General features: G+C 38.8%; 1 protein-coding gene across 11 annotated transcripts in view; it reads right to left on the reverse strand.

The window, feature by feature from the left end:
* AFF2 (ALF transcription elongation factor 2) overlaps nucleotides 1-14778 on the reverse strand; it is a 336498-nt gene that overhangs the window by 65804 nt on the left and 255916 nt on the right. For all 11 annotated transcript variants that reach the window (XM_035541447.2, XM_035541446.2, XM_035541445.2 and 8 more), the window contains one exon: nucleotides 13920-13957. In XM_035541447.2, the coding sequence (XP_035397340.1) occupies nucleotides 13920-13957 (38 nt within the window). The remainder of the gene's footprint in view (nucleotides 1-13919; nucleotides 13958-14778) is intronic.

Raw genomic sequence — 14778 nt, forward strand, 5'->3', positions numbered from 1 at the left:
CACAACAAACAAACCACCCTTAGAAGTATACCTGTATGTCCTAACATCATACAGCTTTGGCATACCTGTATCTAGATGCTCATATCTATTTGTCTGTCTGCCTGCCTGACCATCTGTCTGTGTATATATCTTCAGACAGATCTATGTAAAGGAGCCCTATACAGCTGGATACACTGGAGATAGCGGTGCACAGTGTTTCTGTCACACATCTAGAACTTTCACCTTACTTTTGCCTCTCAGATCCTTTTTCACCAGATTAAAATTTTCTGTGCACTGAGACAAATATCTGTGTTTTTTTTTTCTTTTTCCTTTTTTTCTTTTGTGCACATGCAGGCTGTGTACACAACTACAGGGCTTCAGAGGGCGCATTTTAGAGCACTGTCATGAAGGGACTGTATCCTCTGGATCGGCTGAGAGTAAACTCAAAGTAAAGTTAGCAAGAATTATTCTGTGATTTCCCCTGTGAAGTATTTCAACAAAGTCTTTAAAGACTTAACCAAACATTCCTGAAGCAAACAAGCAGATGACATTATCCTTCCCCCTTGCCTTCATGCCCTGAGCTCCTACACATGGAGAGATTGCCAGGGCCAGATTCCCAGCTTCAGTACAGCTACGGGGAGTAACAGTGAGTGAAATTCAATCTGTGCTAGCAAAATACATGGCAAACAACCCTCTACACTGTATCAAGGAGGGGACTCAACAACCTGTTTTTCAGCAGACCACTTCACCAAGACCCATGAGATTTGTAACAGTAGGAAAGCCATTCTGACGACCAACTTCCAATCTTTGTTCAACAATTCACATGTAAGAGCCTCTTCATTCCTAATGCCTTTGTCTGGTTAGAGTGGTTAAATGAGATCTCCCTTATTTTAGGAAATCATTCTCTAATTATGTTTCTTAAAATAACCAAAGACAGACAGAGAATAAAAAGTTTACCTTTAAGATTGAAGAACTTTATACAAATATGCTAAGAGCAGATTGAACAATCCAAAATATGTAATGTTATTTTTCTAAGGATATTCTAGATAAACATTAGCAATACATGAGCTACTTTTCAATTCTGGTATCAATATCAAAAGACTGGAAAATCTTAAAACACTGAAAGACCATCTGTGCATGCTAGCAACTGCCAAATTTGCAACTGTGGTTTCTTCCCTGCTAATTCCATATTTTCAGGATAGATTAATGGGCACCATTTATCCAGAATAAATAAATGTGAAAGGCCCGCCTTCCTCCTTCACTGCGCCTCATCATTTTACTGATTTCCACCAGACCACTGAGCACATTAATGCAAGTAAGCCACTGTCTGGATTCAGAAACGATCACATTTGGTAGAGCAGGAACACTTGGCACTGCCAGTTTCCTTACAGATTGAAAGTCCTTGAAGTTAAAAAGAAATGTATTCAGAGAACTCCAGACTACAAACAACACAGACAAACTGCAGAAGTTGAAGGATTTCTCTTTCCTTTCCCTGATTTAAATTTAACCTATGTTACGTGCAGAAAAGTATACAGATATTTTACACATAGTACTCCTGTTTCACCATGTGCATTCATCTTGTTATTTCTTTTGCGAGGCATTTCATACACATATATTTAAACTTTTAGCTTGCTAATTTATGCCAGCTAGTGTAAAATTACAGAGCTGAGAATAAAGTTGCAGAACCAAACCTTTATATGTGCTTTGAAGGAAAAAAATATCCTATTTGCAGTAGGACTTCTCCAATGCACAATTTGCTAATCTTTCCACTTAGTAATTTGCATGCCTGCATGCACACATACACATTCACAAGCATACATACTTCACAGTTTTAATAAGAGAACCATATTTCAATGAGCTCTCGTACTATTCAGATTACACTGATTTCTATAAAATTTATTATTGTAGCTGTGCTACCACATACTTAATAGTCTGTTTAATCTACGAAAGTTTAACTATATACATCTAACGCATTATCTGCCACTTGGATGATTTCATTGTGTGTTCATGGGGTGCTAATTGCGAATTTGGAATGCAAATAGTTCATAATCTTGTTAAACACATTTCTTTTAAGAGGAAGAGATGTGCCTTTGCTATATATGTCTGCTGTCCCCATTCACTCTAGCTCTGGGTTTTGCTAAGAGGTATAAGCTGATAAAGCCTGTCGGGGCATTTGCTGACATATCTTATCCTGAATGACATTATCATGGCACATTATATCTAAAAAAAAAATTGCTAAGGACTGGGCATCCCATTGGCAAGACATGAGCACGCCACATGCCAAGAGAAACCCACACTGGATTTGTAAAAGTAACACAGAGGATTGCTGCTGTGCAAGCTCTGACAGAGATGTCTGTTGAATTTCTTTGCTACTTTCTTAATAGTCTCTGTCTTCTCTCCTTGCTTGTAAATACACATTAGGTTAAAAACAAAGCCTGGAAAGTCCTCCAAGTGAAGCACAAGTGAGGAGCAGCACAGACTCCCTAATCCTAATAGACAGAGAAGGAAGGTAGGGCAGTGTGGGTTCACCTTGAGCTCAAACAACTAGCAGATGAGACATTTTGCTTTTATTTCCAACTAAGCAGTCTCCCACTATGTACTACATTATTGTTTCTAGTGAGCTAACTCAGCAATAAAAAGGTTAAATTAACCTAAAAGAAACTACTAAAACTACTATCAAAAAAAAATGAAAATGTAACCTCCTTCTCTCCAAGATGCTTTTCTGTATCTTATTTATTTTACTAAACACAGAAAAGAGCTAGTCCAATTCCTTATCTGTTCCAGACGGCTTTTGAAAGCCTGGACTCTACTGGAAATCGTTGTGATTTTTCTCCATTGCTTGAAACACTCTGTGTTGGATTTATTTCCTATTTGCTTAATTTTTGCATATATGAAATGATTTGTTTTGATGTAATTTCTTTACATTTACATCAGCATGAAGAGCAAACTCAATCATGTATTTCCATAAATTCAAGAGAATATTAAATAGAAACTCTGATTATTACTTAAGCAATAAACACCGAAATTACTTAACTGAAAGCTTAATGGGGCTCAGTGGGACTTAAGCAGATGATGAAGTACTTTCTGAAACAGGGTTATTTCCTGAAGACCATTTATGGGTTTTACAACCCTGACTGGTTCTAAAGTGACAAGCAGCAAGCGATAACAGAAGTTGGAAAAATAATGTATTCAGCCTTACAAAGACACTGACTACACCTGCTTGTTCAAGAACAGCGTGGCAGTTTTGAAGTGAACCAGTTATACAGCCTCTAGACCAAAATAAATATATCAAGGGCTAGGAAGAAGAAGAAGAAAAAAACAAACTAAAACAACAACAAAAACAACAAATTACCCCGAAGGCAGTTAAAAAAATAAAACTGTCAAAAAAAAAAACATGGAATCCCTCAATTATAGCTTATCCCAGATTTTATGGGGGAAAAAGCTTGACTCCTTTGAGCCAATACTGTTTACAGTTGCTGCAATGAAAATTCTAATTTTGTGCTCTAATGAACACAAAACGATCCATAGTCGACCTTGGCAAAACTTATAATGACTGTGTAATTGAAGTGACTTTGTCACATTAAAAAAATATTTCACAAAATCGTAGGAAACTGCCAAGAAATAAAACTATGGGATGGGCAGTCTTGGATATGTGATACAGAGCCCCATATCGCCTTTGGAGCTTGTAAATGCTGGATTTACAAAGCTGTGACACATTCATATGCAGTCACTCTTCTTGCAGCGTGTCAAGGCTAATTGTGAATTGCAGCGAGCGCTTCGTCGTGCATGTGTGACACAGAGCTCGCTTTTTAAAAACAGTGCTTGAGCTGTCATGGTATCTGCTGCAATCAATACGAGCGGGAGATGATGTACGGTAAGCTGGCAGGTGGATCTCAGTGCAGGGGTTGTGTGACACGGGTGGACCTTCAAAGAATTCCTCCATTTCGGAAATTTCACGGAGAAGGGGCACTAAAGAAAGAAGTGAGACTGCAGCCCTTTGGGAAGGCTATAGCTTCAAGCAGTGGCAGGGCAGAAAGTCCTCCAAGATAGCAGATTTTCAGGGATATCCTGACAGAACTGACAGACTCTTGACTGTGGTACCTGAGTGCAGGCCTATGCTCATCGTGGTACATGCTCTGGACGAGCAGCATTTACTCCTCGAGCCTCCCCATTTCCTCTCTATACTCCAATACGGCCTGTGCCTGCGTCCGTGAGTGGGCAAGGCACTCGGCTCCCTCCATCTGCCCGCACTGATGGGATCAGGGCTGAGCTGACAGAGAGAAGGTAAGCACCAGGAAAGGAGCAACTTTGTGTCAGCGAAGGGTGTTAGCATTTAACAGCTGCTGTGTTGAAATACAGAGGGATCAGTTAGCATCTGAAGTCCAAATTGTCTTCTGATGTAATTCCACTTACACAGAACTTGGCTTTAAATATCACAGTTTTGGTCTCAAATATGACTGAACAATATTTTCTGTTTACTTAGCACAACAATGATTGCAGCAAGCAGCTGGGGTAAGGCTTGTAAGACTACTAATGCCATCCCCAAATGCAATACTAATGATTTTTTTTTTCTTTTTCTGAGTATTCCTGAATGATCATGGGATCAGGCACCTAAGTGTCTTTGGGAGAAATAAATAAATAATGTCTCCCTGTTTTCACTGTGGTAAGGATTTTTCCACAGATCTGTATTTCAGAAGACTTTTCACTGTGCTCTTTCACTCGAAAGACAAATCTGATTCGACATGAAGTTCCATTACGAAGAAACTGTTACATGTGATGACACTGGTTATTGAAAGTTGAAATGAAGTGAGAGGAACCTAACACCAACTTGTATGAAGTTCTGCTGTCTTTGAATGACACGAGGAACTTAATATATCTAATCATCAAAGTGAAGCCCATTGGGAACCAAGCTACAGTTGTATTGCAGAAGGTTGCTACTTGATTGCTAGACCCAAAAGTACTAAGCCATATGCCATTTCTTTCTGTGTCTAAATAGCTTACTGTGATTGATACCAAGGATGGCTCTCCTCTTCACAGTGAAACAATCATCAAGACAACAGGAATTAGGAAACAGAGTACAGAGATTATTTTTTACAATCCTAATTTTTAACCCTGTCAGCTCCTGGAGCTCAATATAATGTATTCTTCAATAAATTCACTGCATGCTCTTTTTTTCCCTAGCAGATCACTACCTTCTGCACAAACCCGAGCTTGCAAGCTGCATTCAGTATTTTTCCTCTCACCACTGTCGCTTTGTGGCCAGACGAGCTTGATTATAAAGGCTCAGCATCGGCCTTGAGTGTAAATTTTGTTCTGCTTTCATTAGAAAGATTTCTTTTCACCGTCCTTGTGCCAATCTCCTTGATTTTTCTTCCTCGCTCACCTGTCTCTCTGAATCAGCCTTTTCCCAGCTCTCCTCCAGCCTCTCCACAGTGAAAGTCGCTGCAAGGTCAGCGGAGTGCCCCGGTACGTGGGCACTCCACGTCTCCCTCCTCCTGGCTGCAGTCAAAACGCGCTCTGTTTGCAATATGCTCTGTTTCCACTTGACAAGGCCTGGAAGCCACTGTATATATCTAAACCTACATCCCATAGTTAGAGAGGGGACAGTGCTGTCGAGATACGGCCCGCTTCTACAATTAAAAAGAGGCAGCAAGCTGGCAGGGTCTGATGGATGAGCCGATACTCGAACACACAGTACATCTGCACCGTGAGAGTTATATGACTCCACGCAACTCACCATACAACACAAAATAAAAATCATCTCAGACATTATTAGCACCCCCACCCCAACTATGCTAATCTCTTCTTTCATCCATGATCTTTGCGTGTCACATAGCGTTATGATAAAATGCTTTGCACTTAAAGGAGTATCTGCAGCCTCCCTGCCACTATTAATAAAAATATTTAATACTCTTGTTAGGAGGCGCAATTTGATTACTGAACTGTTATCCAACAAATCCTGAAAACAATTCAAAGTAAATTTCCCTAATATGTCTATTTTTCTATCCTGCCAGAAGGGTTGCTAATGAATTTGCTGCTTGAATGCACAGACAGATTGGGAACTATAACTGTGCTGGCCTGGGCAACATGGCACTGGCACCAAAAACCTATTTGTACCCATGCAAAGTTCTCTCCAGAGTATGTCTCTCATCCAGAGGTGATTTTCCAATAAAATCAGCCTCGATTATTGCAAACACAGGAGCAATCCCTGAGGGAGTATATCAGGCAATTCAATACTAGGAAATGTTGTACTAGGCAAAATTAACCTTGTAGCAGTGTTATTTCCTGAAACATTATCTAGCTTTTGCCTTTCTTTTGTATTCATCGATCCTAAATGACTGGATTTTTTTTTTCTGCTTCTTTCGCTTAGCAAAAGATCATTAATTTTTTTTGTACTTGTATTTAAAAAAGAAATAAATCTTTGAAAGACAACTGTTTTTCTTTTTATTCACATATAACTGACAAAGTAAAGGACTGTTTACTGTATGGCAGGCTCTTTTTCTTGGACGTATGAAAACAAGGATAGCAAGGAGGATCCTTGTGATAGCAAAGGATCCTTTATTCTATCCTATTTTAATGACCCCACAAGCTAGAGGAAACCTACAAGATGTATTACCAACATACCACAAGCCAGAAAGAGCAAGGAAACTTCATTTTCCCCTCACACACCAAGGTAAAGTTAGGAAAAATGACACTGAAACTAGAGAGCAGACAAAGGCCTTCAGATCTCAAAAATGTTGTTGACAGCCTCAGTCAAATCCCACTTCCTGGTAGCTTTATCCACTGCCTCTTACAAGGCAGGGATCTTCATTTGGAGACAGTCTAGAATGTACTAGACCCTAAATAAATTGAATACTCATATAAGTACACTAGCACTATTTACAGTTTTGCTCTGGTTATTTATCTTCCAGCAGGACAAAAATGGCACAGCAGTGAGATTCAGGAGTGTATGTGTATGTGGATTCAGGCAGCTACCCTGAAACCAGCAGAACAAGTACTCCCATTTATACCAGGATCGGGCATTTTCTTCAATTTTACTGGCATTTGTTGCTTAGTTGCAATATCTCAATTGCTTAGAAACACATTTTTAAAGCATTAATTTTGCAAAGATCACAGATAGTTTCTACCAGCTGTTACTACAGTGCCCAAAGCAAACGCTTAGAATAATTGTTTGAATAAATGCTAAGTGACTTAAAATTAAAAATAATAATGAGGAAGAAAAATTTCATGCCTAAAAAGATAGCATGAAACAGGAGAGAAGAACAGGTCCTCTTTTCACAGACTCACAGAATCATCTGGGTTGGAAGAGACCTCCAAGATCTCCTAGTCCAACCTCTTTTGATCAACAACAGATAAATGCTAAAACTGGAAAAAAATACTGACCTTAACTCATTTTGCTTTCTGTCAAAAGAAGAAGTCGGGTTATGATTCCTAAAAAAAAGGCTATTTTTGGCTCAACCTTTCATTTCAATTTTTGTTTTGTTTTGTTTTGTTTTCTTCTTTGTCATCTTCTAAAAGTTGACCTACATTTAATCTGGACAAGTTGTATCACAATGAAGTTGTAAAAATATTGTTTTGAAAAATAACAGAAATGACCCATCTAAAATGAAAATACTTATTTTTGCCCAGCTGCAAGAGTCCTGGCAAATTTTACAAAAATGCATGACTAGCTTTGGTCAATTGTAATTTGCACATCTCTGAATAAAAATATACAAAAGTTTTACCTATCTGTCTCAAGTGCTGTGATGGCTCCTGAGCAACATGCCTGGTTTGGGAGCTGAGGGGCGCCTTGTGGCGGGATCCAGGCAGCAGTGCTTGGTATTGATGGTGCGTGCTCGGATTTGTAAGAGATTAGATGAATGAGCTCTCAGAGTCTGTTCATCTCATTGTCTTGTAAGCAAACATTGTGCACTACACAGGATGTGTGGTAATTTAACCATCCACTATAAATTATACAATCAAGTCGAAAGCATTTCACTATAAAAATGTATTGCGCCCATCTGAAAAATGTGTTTTCTCTCCAGGTACCTGTTGTGGTGGTAGCCGAATACCTTAATAAAGCACAAACTATTTTATATTTCAGGTCTTAGCCAATGTGACTCATTTGTACAGTTTTAGGTTCAAACAAACTGCTAGTCAACTAAATTATAACTTATTACCACACGCTACAGACTTTTAATACATTCTGTGGTTGGAACAGGACTGATTTACTGATTTACTGTTTTGGGCCTACCAGTAGTTATCATGCATCATTTCCCTAGAAATAAAAATAGCCCTACTGTGGTTATCCTTTGGACTGATAAAAATATATCTAACAAGATGTGTCAGATGAACAAATTCAGAAAATAAAGGTAAAATATTAAATTGAGTGATTATTTTATGTCTAAAGTACTACATCTTACAGCTGCCGTGATGACTTTAGAATAAAGCAAAAGGTTCTGCAAAAAGGAAAAAAGATCTAAAGGAGCAATTGAGCTCTGATAAAATCACATGGGGATAGCTGAATTGTCAGAGCTTTGCAAGAGTCAAAATTTACATTTTTATCAGCATTTAGGGATTAGTGCGATATCATCAAAAAGGATTTAATATGTGCATTTCTTTGCAAACAGTTTAAAAGCGGCAGTTTTATAATCCATTTCCAACACTAACCTTTAACTTGTAAGAGTAAAATAATCCTTTGCTACATTTCTAGAGTTCACATTCTGCTGAGGAAACGTAGACCCCCTAAATAAAACTCACTGGAAACCAATAGTAGCCTACAAGGATTGGTTTTCATAGTGCTACTCCAGCTGCCAACCCCGTTGTGAGCATTGCACATCCGTGCAGATGCAACCTCGTGGTCCAACGTGCTGATTCATCAGCCGAATTTCTGGTGTTCGCTGAATTTCTGGTGGTGCAATAAACTGATCCCATTGACCGAACTCTGCAACTGTGTAGATGCCTAAGTGGACAGACAAGGAGGATCAGGGACTAAAGAACATTGTCTATAATTGCCCGTAAGCAGGCTTTTTCCTGGATTTCTACTGGGGATTTGAGTGCTTTCACATACTAGACTTAAAGTATTAAAACATAAATATGAATGGATTTCTTTGAGAAATGAATGTGGGCAGGCAGTTCAGGTCCTGTGTTGTAATGGATTTTTAGAACTAATTGAATTGGTGCTGGCTGATTTAGTAGGTAGACAGAAATAGTCTGAGGAGAAACAACGGGAAGGGAGGTTTAGAGGCAGAGACTAACAGGTAGTGGTGCATAAATTGCCTGGGACTTTTACTGAAAATGAGATTTATAGCAGGTTTGGCCTTTTTGTTTCTTCCAAAGTGGTTTGATTTTAAATTCTTTAGCAAATGTCCTTTAATTAATCTATACATATACAAATACATGTGTATGTATACATGGATATGCCTATGCAGATATGCATATATGTATAAATGTACATGTGTATATATAGACTATATAGACATCCTCCCATAGTATTATCTGGAATTTGGAGGTTTTTTTCAACCTAGACATGACATGCTTATCTTCTTCATCTTCTTTTCTCTCTCTCTCTCTCTCTCTCTCTTTTTTTTTTTTATTTTCTTTTTTAAATACAGGACAGGAGATACCTTGCAGCAGAAATTGCTGAGCAGGACTACCAATGGCACACCACCACTTTTATACCTCTGTTGGTTACAAGTGCCTGATCTGGCCGGTAAAAAACAAACAAACCTTCAGACCTAGCCCACTGGCCTCCACTTTTGCCAATGGGAGCAAAAGATCTGTTTATGGTTACCGCTATTACAGCACACATTAACTGACCCTCAGAGTCTGACCTGCTTGCCCTCCTGCTTACTGAGTCAGTAAGAAAATCCTCTGGCTCTGCATGGCTCGCTTAGACCTCAGACCTTCCATGCAGAATAAGGTCTACCTGGGGAGCGAAAAATAAGGTGCCACTCCAGCTGGTAAAACAAAGATATTTTTAAAGTGCAGTGAGTAGAAACAGTCACTCTTATTCCATGTATAATCAAGGATGAAAAGGCCATGAAAAATACCACTGCGCTTTGCAAATGAGAGGTCAATTGAAATGTCAAGATATCAAACGTTAATAGTTTGCAATTCCAATGATGATTGGGACAGAAAACCATACCAAGTCAAGTCAGATGCCCTTCTGAGGAGAAGATGAGTTTTATGGCAGGAAAAGACAATAAACACCAGAAGTCTTTCTGGTTAACAAACTTGTGGCTGGCCTTGTCAGTGATGGAAAACAAATATATTTTGAAAATATAAAAAGCAGTGGGATTTTAACACAAGCCATAATCCCAAAACATGTATCTGGAAGCCATTAAGCCTACAGCAAATTTAAACATATGCAGGTGTTTGGGGGAAATGTCAGTGCTTTCTATTGAAGATTTTAAGGCACTATAAAAGAAGAGGGGATAAAGGACACTCAAGGAAGCCAATGTTTTCTTCCATGAAACAAGAAGTCAGTTAGAATATTCTCACAGTTCTACAGCAATTCACGGACTACATGGGCCGGTGTTAAAAACATTCATTTTCCATTGTAAATATCTAATTTACCTCTTACAAAACTGTTCAGTTCTGCAGTGCTGGATGAAATCAGGTTTTAGCTAAATCATTCTTTCACCTTCCCGCATTTTCCCAAGAAGTCCCTCTGGCCATATTTATAAAAGACTAGATGTGTCCTAAGTCAAAACAATTCCTCATGTAACAGCTCTTTAGAAATCAGAAAGCCTCCAGAGGGTAAACTTAGTTAAGTCATGGTACCTCTTTCAGACTCAGGGGTGGGAACAGCATGATAAGGACCAGCAAGTAAGTAGATATGTAGGATTTTGTATCCAAGAAATTTTTTCTCTGCTACTGTCAATGAAAATAGGGATAAAACCAGAGGTGGACAGCAAGTGCTCCTTGTATGTCAGGAGCAAGGTAGGGTAAGTAAGTTAAAGGTAATGCAAACTGCAGTTATGGGGCCACTTTGGTGCCACATACAGACAGAAGAAGGTCTTACATTTTTGGAAAAGTAACTGCAGTATTTCCAACAAAAAATCAGTTCATCAGGAATGGAGACTTCTTAGCTATTTTCCATGTGCTTCTTTACAGTAATAGTATGTCAGATGATGCTACCAATACATAAATATGAGTTCCTCTGCAAGTGCAGTGCCTTCTTGCAGTGCTACAAGCAACATGGAATTGAGACCACGTCTTTTGAAGGAGTCAAATGCTACCTGCAGTACCTTGGCCCTCAGGAAGTTCTTACCAGTTAGTCTAAGCACCTATAAAACAGCTGCTTGGCTGCCTTACTGAACCGTAGTAAGGAAAGTTCCTTGTTTGTTTATTTTATTTATTTATTTATTTATTTTTCCCCTCCAGAAGTGTTAAGAGTTAGAGGGATTCAACAGAACAAAAAGGAACAGCAAACTTCCTCCTGAACATGAAACCAGAACTGGAATTCACTCATAAACTGAGCAATCAAAAGTAAACAGACCATTTCTCCAGAAATCTTTGTCAAGCTCCTTAAGTAACGTGTTTAACAATGGTACTATTAGGCCTGGTCCAAGGATTCTATGTAAACCACAGTCTCTACAAGGCAGTAATTTCCGATTTCAATTTGGGGACACAAGAGCTATGTCAGCACAGCATATAAACATGGATTTTTTTTTATGCTAATGACAACTGAGAATATTTTATATATATTTTTATATATATATATTGTAACAGATGTCAAATGCAGTTAGTTTCAACTCAACTTATTAGTGCATGGCTTTTAGCCAAAAGCAATTCACATTTGCAGAAGTGTATTATCACATATGTCTTAATAACAGAAATGTGTCTTTAAAAATGTATGTGATAAGTCACATATGGTAGAAGGAATCTGTACAGCTTTCAGCCCTTATGACAATGGAAGCTACTAACTTTATTTTGCATAGCTGAAGAACATTAAAATTCAAGCAAAATTCTCTGACATTTGAGAGCTACAAAAGCAACAGCAGTAAAAGCTAGACAAGCTTGAGGTATACTAAGTGTGGCTGTGATGCTTATATAAATGCAATCCATATCTACGACTGCTATCTTGGAAATAGTATTCTTACTTTTGCCCTGAGAGTTAATATTCTAGCATAAAATCATAATTGCATACAGGTACTTTAAATAGTTACATTTCACTGAAAAATATGAGGCAGATTTATCAGCTGTTCATTATACAGAGTGTAATTAATATGTATAATGGATTCCCTAGGGTACTAATTGAAGCTGCAACCATGAACGTAGTCAGAGAGAAGTTAAACAACCAGTTGGGGGAAAATGACAGGGTGAAATATGCACATGTAGGTGGAAAGAGCAAGACTGTCCATCTGGCCTTCTTCCATTCCAAACTGTTACACTCATTCAAGCCCCATAAAAGAATGATTTAACCTAAATCACCCTCTCCCCCTCTCTCAAACGTTACTGGTGAAGTAATTGGGCATCAGCGTCACAAACGTGCTACTTAATGACTGCAAAGCTCAATATCTCTGTCACACATGGGAAAACTCAATTTATTTGAGCCATTCTTGAGAATTTGACCCAAAATATTAAGAAAGAGAATGAATGAAAACGACTATTTTGGAGTTGTTCCCCAGGACTCTCATCACCTTGCAGCTCCTGGATCCTCTGGAAGGTGAAGTGAAATCACAGCTCATTTCATACTCTCTATTAAACAACCACCAGGTAACAATGACTTTAATTCAGCTTGCACTGAATTTGAACTGGCCCTACAGGCAAGAAAGGTCTCCTGTCTTATTAGAAGTTTCAGGTGCTATCAGGTCCCTGCTGGATCCTATTTCTAATTTTTATCAGATTAAATGAAACATAAAGAGAGAGTGATTTATGACTATCTTGCATCTTGCCTAATCACTCCAAGGAGTGTTCGTACACATTTTGCATTCACTCCATAAGATGTAAATGACTATACATGATGGAAACCAAGTGAGAAGTAGAACTGTATTCTTTTGTTATATGTGCTAAAGTACACTGATTTGCGAGTCCTGTCAGTGCATGTTCTTACAAATACAAAACCACTCTAGTCCAAAAGGCAGCACGATCAGCAAACTACTATGAAAACAAGAACATTTCCTCTGTCCATAACAGGAATATACAGTTACTGAGACTTAGTTAAACTCCAATGATCACCTACTGAAGCTAAAAATACGTGTTTTATTGGTACAGAAGAGCCCATTAAGACCGGAGTATTCATTATTTAAAGAGAATCACTGATGTTGGTAGCTTTAACTGAAAATGGCTTTTCTCAAGAGCCAGGACATCTATATAGCAACTTTCTTAATTCAATGATATATGGTTGAGTCTTGCTGCTAGTGCCCTAAGATTTAAGAACTTCTCATAAAATGCCCTGGAAATTGCTCCCTCGTAGCTTGCTCATCCTTCACAGAGCCCAACTGTAAAGAGCCGAAACATGCGTGTGTGGTGTGAGAGAGATGCATGTACTGAGTGAGAAAGCTCTTAATCAACAGGATGGCAAAACCTTGATACATAGGTGCAAAATATTCCCATGTGTCTAGAAATCATTTGGCACATTCCTAGTTACTTCCCCCCTGTCAGACCTTCTCAAGGATTGCAATTAAAAATCATAATCTTTTTAGCATGTACAAACCTCCCCAAGGCTAGGAGCACTATGTATTGAGTATGATTGTGATATTATTTGGCAGCTATTCATAGACAACACATTAATTTATGGAAACTGGATGAAACTTGGGGAGTGCAATCATTAGGGACACATGAGAAATCAAAAGCTTTCTTCAGCAATATTGACCTTTTTAAAGATATTATTAGGGGCAACTTGAACTCTGTTTTCTCTTTTATCACCCTTCTCACTGTCCCAGTCTTTTTAGTGACTGTACTCAAAAAGTTCATTAAAGTAACATTTCAAAATGGATATAAAAAGAACTTACTTTACAGGAATGTTTCTCAATTTTGTCTTTTCAGCAGCCTGTAAACAGAAGAGGGGTGGGAGAGACAAAGAATTAAACAACATGCCTCAGCACAGCCAAGCCACAGCAAAGCCAACTACTGGATGCTCTTTAGAAGGGCGCACCGGGGCAGCCGGCCACAACCGGGGCAGAGGGAACACGTCTGATGTAGCTGGACCCTTCCAGAGAGATAGCGTTACAAGTTTTAAATACCCCTTTCCCAGTTTGTGATATCAATGTGGTTTGTTTATTTTTAATGGCTATGAGCATTTAGGAACTGCTCATTACTTCATTTCCCGCTCTGAGTTCTGGCCCCCTTGTCACTGCCTATCTGTCCCTATCTGGAACAGGAACAACAACAGGAAAAAATAAAGGGAAGAACGGACTCCACTTCCAAAACAGTTTTTATTCGCCAACAACAGAAAAGGGCAAGAGATGACCAAATGTTCAGATCAATTTCCTCTTGTGAAACCTTTGAGAAAACACACTCCAAATCATCTAAATGAGTAAATCTTTGGGCCTCTCGGCCTGCACCACCTCAGACATGGAGCCTGGTTCCAGTTTATTGCTGAACCCATTGATCTGTGTACAGTCCATTTATCATTCATGAAAAGAGCCAGTGATCTTCACAGTATATTAGAAGAAACAACTCAGATCATCTGTCAACGGCCCTCTTATTTCTGTTTCCCTCTCCACGGGGATTTCATCTCCTTCGATTCTTCTTGAATTAAAATGTTGCTAAGCAACACAGCTGGGGGCACCGACGGCAGGGCCGCGCCGGTCTATCACACTGGTTAAGCTGCTCAAGATTTTAGTGGAGGGTTTTTATTTTTTTTTAATG

Source organism: Cygnus atratus, chromosome 13 (genome assembly GCF_013377495.2).
Source record: "Cygnus atratus isolate AKBS03 ecotype Queensland, Australia chromosome 13, CAtr_DNAZoo_HiC_assembly, whole genome shotgun sequence".
NCBI classification, from domain to species: domain Eukaryota; kingdom Metazoa; phylum Chordata; class Aves; order Anseriformes; family Anatidae; genus Cygnus; species Cygnus atratus.